This window comes from Xyrauchen texanus, chromosome 10 (assembly GCF_025860055.1).
Source record: "Xyrauchen texanus isolate HMW12.3.18 chromosome 10, RBS_HiC_50CHRs, whole genome shotgun sequence".
Lineage (NCBI taxonomy): Eukaryota > Metazoa > Chordata > Actinopteri > Cypriniformes > Catostomidae > Xyrauchen > Xyrauchen texanus.
The window spans coordinates 11416081-11431563 of NC_068285.1; the positions used below are offsets into that span (position 1 = coordinate 11416081).

Genomic DNA, 15483 nt, shown 5'->3' on the forward strand with positions numbered 1-15483 from the left:
TTTAGTGTGATAAAATCACTTAATAACCTTTTCTGTGTAAAGTTACAATTTCGTTGCCATGACGATGCAATGTCCTAAAACCCTAAAATGACTATAAAAATTACGATTTAAACAACTTTACAGCTCAAATAATACACAAGTTTTAACAGAAGAATTAATATACGTGCTTATATCTAAATTTATAAGCTTCACATTTCTGCTTTTAAACCCTCGAAGAATTGGCCCCCATTCACTTCCATTGTAAGTGCCTCACTGGAACCTCGATTTTTGCTTTAAAAAATAAATAAAATAAATTAATGTATGAGTTAAAATGATATTTGGTGGTAATTGACCTTACTGACCTTAACTTGTACCTGAACCTGTAATATTCCTTTAGCTCAGTGGTTGTCAACCTTTTTTGGTTGCAAAATTCACCACTCATTATTCTCATATGCAAATCCGCAAACGTTTACGGTGAACCGCAAGCTCATTTGCATGTTTGCTGCTAATTTGCCAGAACTTTAGATTTAGGAGAGGTCTTTTGGTCACATTATCAGTACCTATTTGAGGTGGGGAATTGGCTGTGCCTCCAGGTGTGGTGGGTCTCGGGTCAGATTTGATTGGCTCCGTTTTTGAGGGCGGATCTGTTATGAGGGAGGAGTCTGTGACCGTTGTGTCATCAACTTTCGGGATTTCACAGTCCATTTCATTCTCTTTCTCAAGAGTGCTACTGGTCTCCGGAGGAGATGTGAGAACTGGTGAAATACAAGAAACAACAAAATAATAATTTATGGGTTACATACTTAATCAAAAACAGAATCTCTACAGCAGATGAGAAGAAACTAGATGCAATACACTCTGACCAAATCATAGCATGTTGTTGATAAAGATACATTGATCCATTACCTCAGCAAGCAACTAGAGAAAAGTAACTAGAGTAACTAGTATAGTATTTTGGCGGGAACTATGGTCACCATGGTAAATTAGGAATATTTTAAACAGCCTCATCATTTTGAGCATCATTCCCCAGACAAACTACTGCAGCCTTTCAAGGTTATCTTCTGGGTTTGTGTGCAACAAAAACAGAATCTCCAGTAGGTCCAATGCAGTCATTTGTATGCATCCGGCATACTAAACATCACAGTATATCGGATTTGCACTGTGATTCACTCTGCAGAAACAAGTTTGCTCTCATCCCTCGCTAACAAAACACTTCAGTCCCATTAGCAGGACATTAGCAAGCATCCTGTTCACACTTTACTCACACATAAAACACGGTAAAGACATGCGATCTCCCTCCCTTAGGCTTTACACATCAGATACCTTACACCTTCAGTGAGGAGAGACTGAGAGAGGAAACATTAGCCTCACGAGTCTCGCCTTTCTCTGAATGTAAAGGACTGCATGAGACCTAAAGGAATAGCTTGCTATGCTAATGCACTGCATGCAATGATAACTACATCATGACATGGTGTGCTGTGATTTAGTGGAATACTGAGACAAATATTTTAAGTTGATTTTAAAGAGTGATTTTAAACTAGATGGTGGTTATTTCTTAGTTGAAGTCATTATGAATTGGTGCTGACAACCCATAGACTGTAAAAAAAGATGGACGACGCCCCTTCGCTCTTTTCCATTGGTGAGAACTGAAGCCGCCAGTGTCCCGATATGGTGCTGACATCTTGGGACTTGAGTCTGCGCAGTTGCGATTTCGGGACCAGACCTGCGCAGTAGTGAGCAGGAAGTAAAGCCTCGAAATCAAGGCCCCGCCCTCACTCTCGCTGAATCAATCGCAAGCACACGCCCCTGCACTTTTGACTTATGATGGTGTGAAATAATTAATTATAGAAATTTAGATATTAAATATAAAGCTCCAATCTCCTCAGTCCTCCGAAGATCCCGAAAAAAAGGTCTGTTGGTGCTTCAGTGACTACTTCGCTCAGAGAACCTGTCAATCACAGCTGTCAATCATGATGTCACAGCACCGTTTTTATAGCATCAAATAACTAAAAACAAACTTATTTTGAAAACAAACACTTGAAATTACATCAACGTGATAGAAACGACAGTAAATGACAAACTATCTTTTGTAAAATTGTTTAGTTGGTCTCACGTCCCGTTGAATAACATGGGGAGGCGGGGTTTATGACCTATACTAGGACCAGTCACCGGGGGGCAATCGAGACGTTTTGGATTAACTTTTGAGGGCTTGTGCGGCACACATGTGACAACCATGAGGCGTATTTCTGAGTAAGACAGGATAATCAATGGGAAAACATGCAGGGCGTGACTTCATTTTATCCATCCGAAATAAATTGGAACATGAAAAGTTGTCTCTATGTGACTGACAGTTGCAGGGGAGGGGCTAAAAAAGGTCTTGGTGAGATTTTTGAGAGGCAGAGCAAGTTATACGTTGTGAATAACATGCACCAATAAATTGTGCAAAATAAGGTTAGAAACATTTATTAAAGGAATAGTTCACCCAAAAATTACTATTGTATTACATTTATACTATAAATTCTCCTCCCTGCCTGGTAGGTGGCGATATGCACAAAGAATGTGAATGAAAGAAGAATAATGTGAAAGTGAAAGTGGAGATTTATAGTCAAATAAATGTCTAATTACTAGTAAAAAAAATATTGATCTGTTTCTCACCCACACCTATCATATAGCTTTTATAGATTTAACCACTGAAGCAATATGGATTCAAAGTTCAACCTTCAAAGTTTTGATCATCATTCACTTGCATTGTACACACTTACAGAGCGGAGATATTCTTCTAAAAATCTTTGTGTTCAGAAGAAGAAATAAATTCATACCCATAAGTGAACTATCCCTTTAAGAAGAAAAAAAAGCATCATTTTTGTTTTCATGTTGACTTTTGCAACTGTCCATGGATCTAAATCGATGATAAATGTTGAAGTGTTTTCATTAGTCTAGTCTAAAACATACTGAGCACTGAACGAATGTGGCCTTGGCCTCTCAGTTGAGTTTATATAACGATCATGTCATGAATCTAATATTAAAACACAATTAATAGTGACCACTCATTTAATAGCTGACTAAATGTGTTTACTGTCACCTAATCAGACACCCAAGAGCTTCTGATGCATCAAAAGCCTGCTGGATAAACAACAATCAGGAAGGGCAATTAAAGGGCCGGTGGTATAAATATTCAAAATCTTCATTATTTCAGTTTCAAACAGACAGTATTCATCGGAGAGTGTGGGAAATTGTGCAAAAGTCTTTGGTGTCATACCGAAATGTTATGTGTCACACATGCTTACAGTATATGGCTTCACACCACAATTGTAGTTAAAGGTATAGTTCACCAAAAAAAAAAAAATTCTAGCACTCTCAAATTTTTTCCATGTTTAAAATCTATTCCATAGTAATGCTGCAGATTTTCAAGCAGAAGCAGCACAGAAAATGCAAAAAAGTCCATCTGTGCCTGTAAAACCATTGTGTCGTTGAGTAAGAGTCATGCAATTAAGTTTCTACCGGGAGACTGACCTGTAAAGTCTGATTTATACTTCTACGTTGAACCTACGCAGTAGCCTCTATGCGGTGGCCTCACACAGTGGTTTGCATTCATAGCTCTGCATCCTAGGAATGCACAGTCAAAATCCCAGTTTATTAAAAATATTTAATTTCTTAAATAATTATACATTTATACTGTAAATAAATGCAAATATAATTTGTTGATTCAAAAGTATGTATCAAATTATTGGAGCAATAAAATCTCAAGTTCTTCAACGTATGCATATACTGTACTTTATACTATAAAATACATTGGGATTTAGGTACAAATTGTTCATTATTAGGGCTTTTGATTTAACATGTTAATTCAGTGCAATTATGTGTTCAAAAATGTACTTGTGTCCCCAGACCGTAATTAGGAATATTCCTACCATCCGAGCAATTCAAGCTTGAAGTATCGCCTGTTTTCAGCAGGGGGCAGTAAGCAAAACTCCAGCTGTATAGACCAATCTGACCAGTTGTAAAGACAAACTACTCTCAGGTTTGCTTGACACTGGCTAAAGCACAAGATGAGAACCTGGTCCCACATTCAAAAACAGCTGAAAGGAGCTATTCTTAATTTAGAGGTCACAATAAGTGTTTCCTAAGTTTCAAACTGCGTTTAACTTGACACTGCAACCTAAAACGCCGTGTTCTCGGCAACCCATGGGGTCACTCCTCCGGCCCTGGCAGAGGCCCTACTGCTCCAGGCGGTTGGGGAGTTGCTTCCCTCCTCCCCTCGCGGACGGCGGACTTCCCGACCCCTCCACATTTCTTGGGCAGCGGCTCCTTCGCTCCAGGTGGTCGGGGAGTCCAGTCCCCACTCGCCTCGCGGACAGCGGCCGTTCTCCGCGTCCCCCGGCGGATGGCAGCGGTGCGCCCCTGGGTGGACGACAGTGTCGAGGACTCTGTGATGGGCATCTCTCCTCCTTCCCAGGTTTCGGCACCAGTGTAAAGGGGTATAAGGGAAAGGAGGCAATATAAATAATAGTTTAATGATGAACTAAACCAAAAACACACAAACATAAACACACAGAGCAGCTGCCTGTAATTCTCTCTCGCTCAAACCGTCGTCACCGGCCGCCTTTATCCCTCGCGTGCCCCCATCAGGCAGCCGCTCCTCCCTGGGCGGACCGGAGTCAGACTGACCCCCAGCGGACAGAACGCCCCTCCTCGTTCTCGGCAACCCGTGGGGTCACTCCTCCGCCCCTGGCAGCGGCCCTACTGCTCCAGGCGGTTGGGGAGTTGCTTCCCTCCTCCCCTCGGGGACGGCAGGGCACTCCTCCACACCCCGTTCTCCGCGTCCCCCAGCTGATGGCAGCGGTGCTCCCCTGGGTAGACGGCAGTGTCGAGGACACTGTGACGGGCATCCCTCCTCCTTCCTGGGTTTCGGCACCAGTGTAAAGGGGTATAAATGAAAGGAGGAGGCCAGAACCGGCTTGGCAATATAAATCTCTCGAACTGTCGTAACAGGCCGCCTTTATCCCTCACGCGCCCCCATCAGGCTGATTGGGGATCGGGTGTGCATTGTTCCAGCCCGGCCCCGCCCTCCTCCGCTCTACATACTGTATTCTACTGTACATTCTACTCTGTGTATGGACTATAAATAACGCTGAGTAAAATACATGTCAGAAAAAACATGGTTTTCACCAAAACACAACAGTGAGTACTGATAATAGGAATTATACAAGGCTTCGCCTAAATAAATCTTTTGTCTCTCGCTCTCTTTCTCTTTAAGAAGGAAAAGCCACACATCAAAGTCAGACCACAAGTCCCTCCGAGCTCTTTTCTACAGTTCTTGTGTTCAGTCTGTAAAGGTTAGCAGCAGGCTAAGGTCTCACTGTACTCGTTTGCCAAGAACAAAAGAACAAACTGTCTCTAAGAGTCTCCATCTGGCTCGGCAACGAAACAGGAAGCGTGTCATTTTTCTAATCTGATTTCACTAATCAGATGTTAAATTACTCTAATTTGGAGACTGAATTAATTCGTTCTTTGCAGAAATAATTATGTTGGCGATAGACATGGCATGTTAGATCTGAGATACAATACATTGACACAAGTGTATGTTATCACAATGATATGACAAATTTAGGATGGAGTCTCTTAAGACGACAGACGAGTCAGGGGCAAAAGTTCAAATGTCAAATGTTCCATGTAAAAACAAGCGCAAACTCTTTCAAAATAACTGATTTAGTTCTGATTTCTAACAATGTTTATAACTACTTAACAGCTGGAGAATTGCCACAGTTAACTCCTGTATGTTTGTAAAGGGTCACAGGAAAGACCGGAATCGATACGGATGGGTGGAAGGTTCTTCTCGTCCCGTACGGGGAACCAAGGTGAGATATTTCATACTGGAGACCGCTTCAGATTTGACTTTTTGGAACAAACTATAAAGACAACATAAAAATGCATTCGCATCACATTTAACGTCTATTATCTGTTGTAGGGTACAACGGGGCTAAAGGCACACCCAAAGGAAAATTCGCTTTTTCTGGTCACAAAGTGTATCAAGATTAAGGAAATACATTTATTTTTATTGAATATTGATGGAGCGACATAATTTGTGTGAAGGGAAAAAACAACAGAAGGTTGTTTTGAATAAAATTCATAAAAATAAATAAATAAATACATGTAAAAAACGATGGCGAGGGACCCTTTTACCCCACACATTGATATAGTGTAGATATGGGCAATTGTTATGGGGCACAATTTGTCAATTTATGCAAATACCTTTAAGACAGAAAGTTACAGAAATGTGCTTGTTTGAGTAACAAATTAAGATGATGCTTATTTAAAAATAACCCCTTCAGAAAAGGGGGCATCATTTCTTGCTCATTCTAATCACATTTGACATTTCATTTCATCTCAAGTATTCTGCAAACAAATAAATCTCCACTGTGCTTGGATCAGTCAATGTGAGCCCACTTTTAACATTTTTCATAACAAATCTATTCCCCCCACTTAAGAAAAACAATGTGTTTTATAGGGGCCTTTAGCCCCTGCAACAGGGGGGCTTTTGTCCCCAAATACAATCCTTTCACTTATTAGACAGTTGTTTATATATATATACTGTATATATACAGTGAGGAAAATAAGTATTTGAACACCCTGCTATTTTGCAAGTTCTCCCACTTTTAAATCATGTATTTGAACACCTGAGAAAATCAATGTTAATATTTGGTACAGTAGCCTTTGTTTACAATTACAGAGGTCAAACGTTTCCTGTAGTTTTTCACCAGGTTTGCACACACTGCAGGAGGGATTTTGGCCCACTCCTCAACACAGATCTTCTCTAGATCAGTCAGGTTTCTGGGCTGTCGCTGAGAAACACGGAGTTTGAGCTCCTTCCAAAGATTCTCTATTGGGTTTAGGTCTGGAGACTGGCTAGGCCACGCCAGAACCTTGATATGCTTCTTACAGAGCCACTCCTTGGTTATCCTGGCTGTGTGCTTCGGGTCATTGTCATGTTGGAAGACCCAGCCTCGACCCATCTTCAATGCTCTAACTGAGGGAAGGAGGTTGTTCCCCAAAATCTCGCAATACATGGCCCCAGTCATCCTCTCCTTAATACAGTGCAGTCAGCCCTGTCCCATGTGCAGAAAAACACCCCCAAAGCATGATGCTACCACCCCCATGCTTCACAGTAGGGATGGTGTTCTTGGGATGGTACTCATCATTCTTCTTCCTCCAAACACGGTTAGTGGAATTATGACCAAAAAGTTCTATTTTGGTCTCATCTGACCACATGACTTTCTCCCATGACTCCTCTGGATCATCCAAATGGTCATTGGCAAACTTAAGACGGGCCTTGACATGTGCTGGTTTAAGCAGGGGAACCTTCCGTGCCATGCATGATTTCAAACCATGACGTCTTAGTGTATTACCAACAGTAACTTTGGAAACGGTGGTCCCAGCTCTTTTCAGGTCATTGACCAGCTCCTCCCGTGTAGTTCTGGGCTGATTTCTCACCTTTCTTAGGATCATTGAGACCCCACGAGGTGAGACCTTGCATGGAGCCCCAGTCCGAGGGAGATTGACAGTCATGTTTAGCTTCTTCCATTTTCTAATGATTGCTCCAACAGTGGACCTTTTTTCACCAAGCTGCTTGGCAATTTCCCGTAGCCCTTTCCAGCCTTGTGGAGGTGTACAATTTTGTCTCTAGTGTCTTTGGACAGCTCTTTGGTCTTGGCCATGTTAGTAGTTGGATTCTTACTGATTGTATGGGGTGGACAGGTGTCTTTATGCAGCTAATGACCTCAAATAGGTGCATCTAATTTAGGATAATAAATGGAGTGGAGGTGGACATTTTAAAGGCAGACTAACAGGTCTTTGAGGGTCAGAATTCTAGCTGATAGACAGGTGTTCAAATACTTATTTGCAGCTGTATCATACAAATAAATAGTTAAAGAATCATACATTGTGATTTCTGGATTTTTTTTTTTAGATTATGTCTCTCACAGTGGACATGCACCTACGATGACAATTTCAGACCCCTCCATGATTTCAAAGTGGGAGAACTTGCAAAATAGCAGGGTGTTCAAATACTTATTTTCCTCACTGTATATATTTAAGCAATATCGTACGAGCAAGAGTGCGATATGGCCCTACATCAGCACTGCTGTTTGTCCGCAGGCAGAGTGCCGTAGGTAATCACAGCAGTGCTGATATAGGGCCATATAGCACAATTGCAAGTGTAATATTACTTATATACAACAGTTCAATGAACAAGTACATTTAAAAAAAAATTGAAAAACTGTATGTTCATAAAAATGCTTTTGTGCATGAAACTACTTTATTACGCGACTGATCAAAATCTGCCGTTGCTGGTTCAAAACAAATGAAGCGTCCAAACCTCCGTTAGTAATTCAGAAATAGTATCACGGCTTGTGCTGTTTCGAACAAGTTATTGGATAAACAAGGAAGGGTGTGTGTGTGTGTGTGAGAGAGAGAGAGACAGACGGATCATGTGCGATCACCTGTTGCCACTCCCAAGCAGAGATGCTGTCAGCTTTCTGCAGATCAGCTTTCTCAGTGGAAAAATAGCGTCCAATCGGGGGGATTTCTCCCTATTTCGCTGTGCGCAAGAGTCGATCACTATAGAAACCGTAATGTACTCCGCCATTTTAAACAGCACCCATTGTGTAATTAATCAGTCTGTTGTGTCTCTCAGCTGTGATGAGCTGTAATGCTGAAGTTGTTCGTTTAAAGCCGTTTAAAGCTACTTCATAGCTTTATTATTAGTATTACAAGCGATCATGAAGAGCTGTTGTATGTAAACAGTGGCTGGCGGATTCACTTCACGTCACCTAACTGCCTCATATTACACACAAACATTATCTATTGCCACCACCTGCTGGCTAACATATGTAATGTAAACAATGACAAGACAAACCATTGCTCTTACACTCAGTACCACCGCTCCCTATAAGCAGACTATGCAGTCTGCGTAGGGCACCAACTCCCTAGGGGGGCACCATCCTACCATAGGAGGGCACCAGAAAGTACACCGGCTGCACTTACTCGCACTTAGATTATCATGGAAAACAATGTGAATGGTTAAAGTAAATTGCCTACATACATTATGGTAATGAGATTTGTGTGTGTTTGTTTGGCGTATTTTTTTTATGTTGCTTTAAGTTGAGTTTTGTATTAAAAGTGTATGTTGACTGTTTAGCCGGTTCCCGCCTCCTCCTTGCCCATCCTTATACTGTTACAACTTGGAAACCTTTGTGAACACCATTTGTTGACTTTAAGCAAGTTAATAGACTTAATTTTGTCCATAATGACCCATAAGAAAGTCAACGGGAACCCAGACAATATCTCCCCAGAAGTACTCGGTGAGGATGTATGTAAGAGGTCGAGACTTTTGTGAACACGAAAGAGCAAGAAACTGCATGTGATCCATGGATGAGACAATGTTTGGGCAGAGGCACAAAACGATAAAACCACAGCTGTAAACCCAAGACAAGGTTTAGGACACGTCCAAGCAGATCATCAGACAGAGACGAGAGATCAGGCATTTCAGGCTTTTGTGTTGCAATCCTTGGCTTTTCAAAGAGAAGGAGGCCAAGAAAATCTTCTTTCGGGTTCTTTTGACACACAGAAAAGAGTGTTTGATTCAGGCGTGTGAACTCACCAGATCTGGTCGCTGTGAGCTAAACATAAAGACACCTGGGTTAGAGTCCAAAAGTTCACGTGACGGGCTTCTCGACACATGGACACAGATCCGTCGTGTCATTGCTGCCGACTCATATTTCAGCTCTAGCACAGATGCTTGCAGTAAAAATAGACCTCACAATCCCTTATCAGCCATAAAAGGAGCAAAGATTTCACATAGACTCTTATGAGAAATAATAATAATAAAATTGATCTTAATGAAAATGTGACTGTTGCAACATATTTGCAAAATTACATTATGTGTGCAGTCCTGAGGTGAAATGTCCACTGAGTGGCACTTAAAGCGAGTTAAATTTTCTCCCAAACAGATGAGGTTTTTAAGGTTAATGCTTTAAACCAATAAAACCGACCTCTCTACCATAAACCTATATCTAACTTATAGTGTCATGAAAGCAAATGTAAGATGAAAAATGCATTTGCTGAAGCATCCATGTCATTTTGTGGTGCTTCTGTGAACATTTTGGCTTGCGTTTTGACTCAGGAAGCTGAGTTGAACTAGCGCACAATTAGATTGCTTTGAAACAAGCTTGTAAATGTAGTTGGTTATGTAAAATATATAATTTCACAAGTCATTCACATGTTATTTTACTACTGTGAAATTGTTTTGATGCCAAAAAATAGCATTGTGTGAGGAACAGGCAAAAAATACTTACTAACTATATTTCTATCTGTCTGTCTGTCCGTCCGTCCGTCCGTCCGTCCGTCTGTCCGTCTATCTATCTGTCTGTCTGTCTATCTCTCTGTCTGTCTGTCTGTCTATCTGTCTGTCTGGCTGTCTTGTCTATCTGTCTGTCTATCTATCTGTCTGTCTGTCTGTCTGTCTGTCTATCTGTCTGCCTGCCAGTCTATCTATCTATCTGTCTGTCTATCTGTCTGTCTGTCTGTCTATCTATCTATCTATCTATCTATCTATCTATCTATCTATCTATCTATCTGTCTATCTGTCTGTCTGTCTGCCTGCCTGTCTGTCTATCTGTCTGTCTGTCTGTCTGTCTGTCTGTCTGTCTGCCTGCCTGCCTGCCTGCCTATCTATCTATCTGTCTGTCTGTCTGTCTATCTATCTGTCTGTCTGTCTATCTGTCTGTCTGTCTGCCTGCCTGTCTATCTATCTATTTATCTGTCTGTCTATCTGTCTGTCTGTCTGTCTGTTTGTTTGTCCGTCCATCCGTCTGTCTGTTTGTCTATCTATCTGTCTGTCTATCTATCTCTGTCTGTCTGTCTATCTATCTGTCTGTCTATCTATCTGTCTGTCTGTCTATCTGTCTGTCTATCTGTATTTCTGTCTGTCTGCCTGCCTGTCTATCTATCTGTCTGTCTGCCTGCCTGTCTATCTATCTGTCTATCTGTCTGTCTGTCTGTCTGTCTGTCTGTCTATCTATCTATCTATCTATCTGTCTGTCTGTCTATCTATCTGTCTGTCTGTCTGTCTATCTATCTGTCTGTCTGCCTGTCTATCTATCTGTTTGTCTATCTATCTGTCTGTCTGCCTGCCTGTCTATCTGTCTGTCTGTCTGGCTATCTATCTCATGTATTTTCTCTTTTTCTTAATTATTTAAATATAATGTTGTATGTACATACTTTTGTTTTGCATTAGCATTTGAGCTCTGAGAGTCATTATAGGGATTTGGAGACACAATAGTGTGAAATGGGACAGTTGCCCTTCCATAACAGGCCTGTGTCTCTCTCTGTGTGTGTGTGTGTGTGTGTGTGTGTGTGTGTGTGTGTGTGTGTGTACTGCAGCGGGAAGAGCACAATCCTGAGATCTGTGGATCTGGGTCAGTCAGACCTCTGGCATGTGTGGCATGCGGCTCTACTGTCTATGTGGATGGCAACAGGGCACAACATGGCACAGGAAGCCTGTGTTCTGCAAACGCAGATGCACATGACCGACAGAGAGAAGCTAAACAAGGACACTAAGAGAGAGACTATGACAGACAGTTTGTATATTGCTTCGATAATGGTGCAAACCCTTAAAGGAACGTTCAGGGGTTCAATATAATTTGAGCTCAATTGACAGCATTTGTGGCTTAATGTTGATCACCATAAAATTTATTTAGACTTGTCCCTCCTTTTCTTAAAAACAAAAAGCAAAAATCGTACAGTGAGGCACTTACAATGGAAGTGAATGGGAAAATGTTTTAGAGGGTTGAAAAACAGAAATGTGATGTTTATAATTTTATAAAAGCACGTACATTACAGTTTTTTTATCTGTTATACAAGTCGATTTTATACATTCCTCCAAACCATAATCAGTGCTCTCAAAACAATTCACACAGCCGATGAAACATTTATGCATTTGGCAGATGCTTTTATCCAAAGCGACTTACAGTGCACTTATTACAGGGACAATCCCCCCGGAGCAACCTGGAGTTAAGTGTCTTACTCAAGGACACAATGGTGGTGGCTGTGGGGATCGAACCAGCAACCTTCTGATTAACAGTATAGTGCTTTAGCCCACTACACCACCACTACTCCAATAATATGATCCACCAGCTCCACCATGGACAATTGTCTTTTTTTTGTCACGTCATTCTTGTGTTTTCCCCCCAAGAGATTCTTAGTTTTTCCTCTTATGTCTGTCTTCCTGTTCCAGTGCCCTAATTGTATCACACATGTTCCTCGTCATCTTTTCAGCCCTTGTGTGTATATATGCCCTCTTGTTCCTTTGACAGTTATTGTTTGTATATACGCATTGTAAGCCATCATGTTGCTGTAGTGTTTGTCTCTTTCTTCTTTAAATATTTACCTTCATAGTTGTATCCTCTTTTGTTTACTATTAAAGTTCTGCATTTGGATCCCCACTCTCGCCTCTTCCCCGCACAATCCCTGACAGTTAGTAAGTGATTTCATCACACTGAAAATCATGTTAACACATTGTTTATGTCATGTGGCTATAATTTTGAAACAGTGAGTATTTTAAAAAATGGACCCCATTATCTTCCATTAAGTACCTTTTTCCACTGTGGAACACCAAAGTAGATGTTATGCAGAATGTTATAGTCACCATTCACTTTTATTGCACGTTTTCTCCATACAATGAATGTGAATGGTGACTGAGGCTGTCATTTTCCATAAAATTTCCTTTAGTGTACCACAGATGAAAGAAAGTCAAATAGGTTTGCATTAAATGAGGGGAGTAGATTGTGAGAGAATGTTCATGTTTATGTTGGGGTTCATCTGAAGTATCCAACCAAGTGGCAACAATCAGTATCCGTCTCATTTATCAGCACTCTGAATAAATCGGGTAGCCCACATCTGTAGAGATACACACACTGTACACTAGAGTATGGCTTGTATCATCCAAACACCATTAATAATTAAACATCTCTCTGGATCTCTCCCACTAAATCTAGAAACCGTTTACACAGTCTCATGAAACACGGCATCTTGATTGAACACAACAAAGTCAAGGGCATTCCTAAACCAGCAAGCTCCAATCTGATTGTCTGGCAGCGATGTCATTTCCCAGAATCAGGGTTAAAAGATTTGTATCTGTCGCTAAGAAACAAAGTCATGCTAATAATGTACTAGGCTGCTACACTGAGCACATATGAGGACAAACTATTTGCTGGATTTGACAAAAAATGCAAAGCTAGTAGCATCAAATCTATTACATATATTCTGAGTTTTCTTTGAGGCATTTAGGTGCAATTAAACAAATAGCTTTGTTATCAAAGTTACTTCTGTGAAATCTTTAGTACTTTTTCTATGGGGTGGACAAATATTCTGATCTGCATACAATTTCTGCTCATTTCTACATAGATATCTGAACAACTGTTCATGCAGACTGCCCCACCATTATTATAATGTTTATTATTTAAGGTTTTTCTATGCCAGTGTATTTTATTATTTGGTAATTCCATGTCAAATTAACCAAATAATATATATATATGTATTTATAAATTTTTTGCTGGGGACATGGAACGACCTTATTGTGGTGTCAACAATAAGATTAAGCCGCTAAACAATATGTAAATACAAAACACCGTGAAAAATATGGCTATGTGAGTATGTGTCTGCCTAGCTGGGGTACAAACTGTTCTAAAAACTAGGAACACTGTGGCAAAAAGAGAAAATTGGTTCCAACTGACATAAGGACCACACTAACTGTTTAAACAGTTGCCCCTGATTACAGACATAACAAAGACAACAACAGCAAGTGTTTAAAAGCCACTGACCGTAAGCATAATAGGATATTGCGCCATAGATGTTTCCAGCTGGTTTGGTGGGTGACAAATCAATTATCCAGAACTAATCAGCTGAAATAAATGTTTTACTTCATTCAGGGCACCATGATGTTCCAATAAGTCATATTTCATGGGATATTAGTATCCAAAAGAGCCTCAAAACATCCAAAGAGCCTCTGACCTAATATCATAAATGACATAAGCCACATTAAGGATTTTACCATTATCAAATCTACATTAGAGCTTAAGATGATTTAGTGGAAAGCACACCCATCTGTACTGTATATACGTGTATAAAAATGTTGAGTTTGTTTACATGTGCACTGACCCACATCTATCGTTGTGCATGTGTCAGCAGCTGCCCGAGAAAGAGAGAGGGTAAAAAAGGGCATTAAAATGAAATTACGCCTGTCTTGGGTTCAAGAAACCTATACATTATACTATAATATACATTATAGATGTGCTTGCTACAAACAAATGTAATATAGCCCCTTTAAAAACACATTTTAATGATGAAGTCTGCAATTTCTGTGCCACTAAAAAGACAGACAGACAGACAGACAGACAGACAGACAGATAGACAGATAGATAGATAGATAGATAGATAGATAGATAGATAGATAGATAGATAGATAGATAGATAGATAGATAACAAATGTGGCAGGGCAGAGGACGGGGCCGGGTCGTGATCCTACACACCCGGTCCCGTATTAGGCTAATTAAGCCTCCTGCCACATTAACATTTAAGAAACAAAATCCTTTCCAATAGATAGATAGACAGACAGAAGAATATATAGATAGACAGACAGACAGATAGAGAGATGAGATGATATATAGATAGACGGACGGACAGACAGACAGACAGACAGATAGATAGATAGATAGACAGACAGACAGACAGACAGACAGACAGACAGACAGACAGACAGATAGATAGATAGATAGATAGATAGATAGATAGATATATAGATACTGTACACAGACAGACAGACAGACAGACAGACAGACAGATAGATAGATAGATACTGTACACAGACAGACAGACAGACAGACAGATAGATCGATAGATAGATAGATAGATAGATAGATAGATAGATAGATAGATAGATAGATAGATAGATAGATAGATAGATAGATAGATAGATACTGTACACAGACAGACAGACAGACAGACAGACAGACAGACAGACAGACAGACAGATAGATAGATAGATAGATAGATAGATACTGTACACAGACAGACAGACAGACAGACAGACAGACAGACAGACAGACAGACAGATAGATAGATAGATAGATAGATAGATAGATAGATAGATAGATAGATACTGTACACAGACAGACAGACAGACACAGACTGACCGACCAACCGACCAACCGACCGACCGACAGACAGACAGACAGATAGATAGATAGATAGATAGATAGATAGATAGACAGACAGACAGACAGACAGACAGATAGATAGATAGATAGATAGATAGATAGATAGATAGATAGATACTGTACACAGACAGACAGACAGACACAGACTGACCGACCAACCGACAACCGACCGACCGATAGATAGACAGATAGATAGATAGATAGATAGATAGATAGATAGATAGATAGATAG

The 15483-nt window shown here is 40.5% G+C and overlaps 1 protein-coding gene across 4 annotated transcripts in view; it reads right to left on the reverse strand.

Annotated features, from left to right (window-relative positions):
- The window catches only part of LOC127650190 (MAP7 domain-containing protein 1-like), a 63961-nt gene that overhangs the window by 36608 nt on the left and 11870 nt on the right, over positions 1-15483 (reverse strand). For all 4 annotated transcript variants that reach the window (XM_052135446.1, XM_052135443.1, XM_052135444.1 and 1 more), the window contains exon 2: positions 540-734. In XM_052135446.1, coding sequence (XP_051991406.1) covers positions 540-734 — 195 coding nt within the window. The remainder of the gene's footprint in view (positions 1-539; positions 735-15483) is intronic.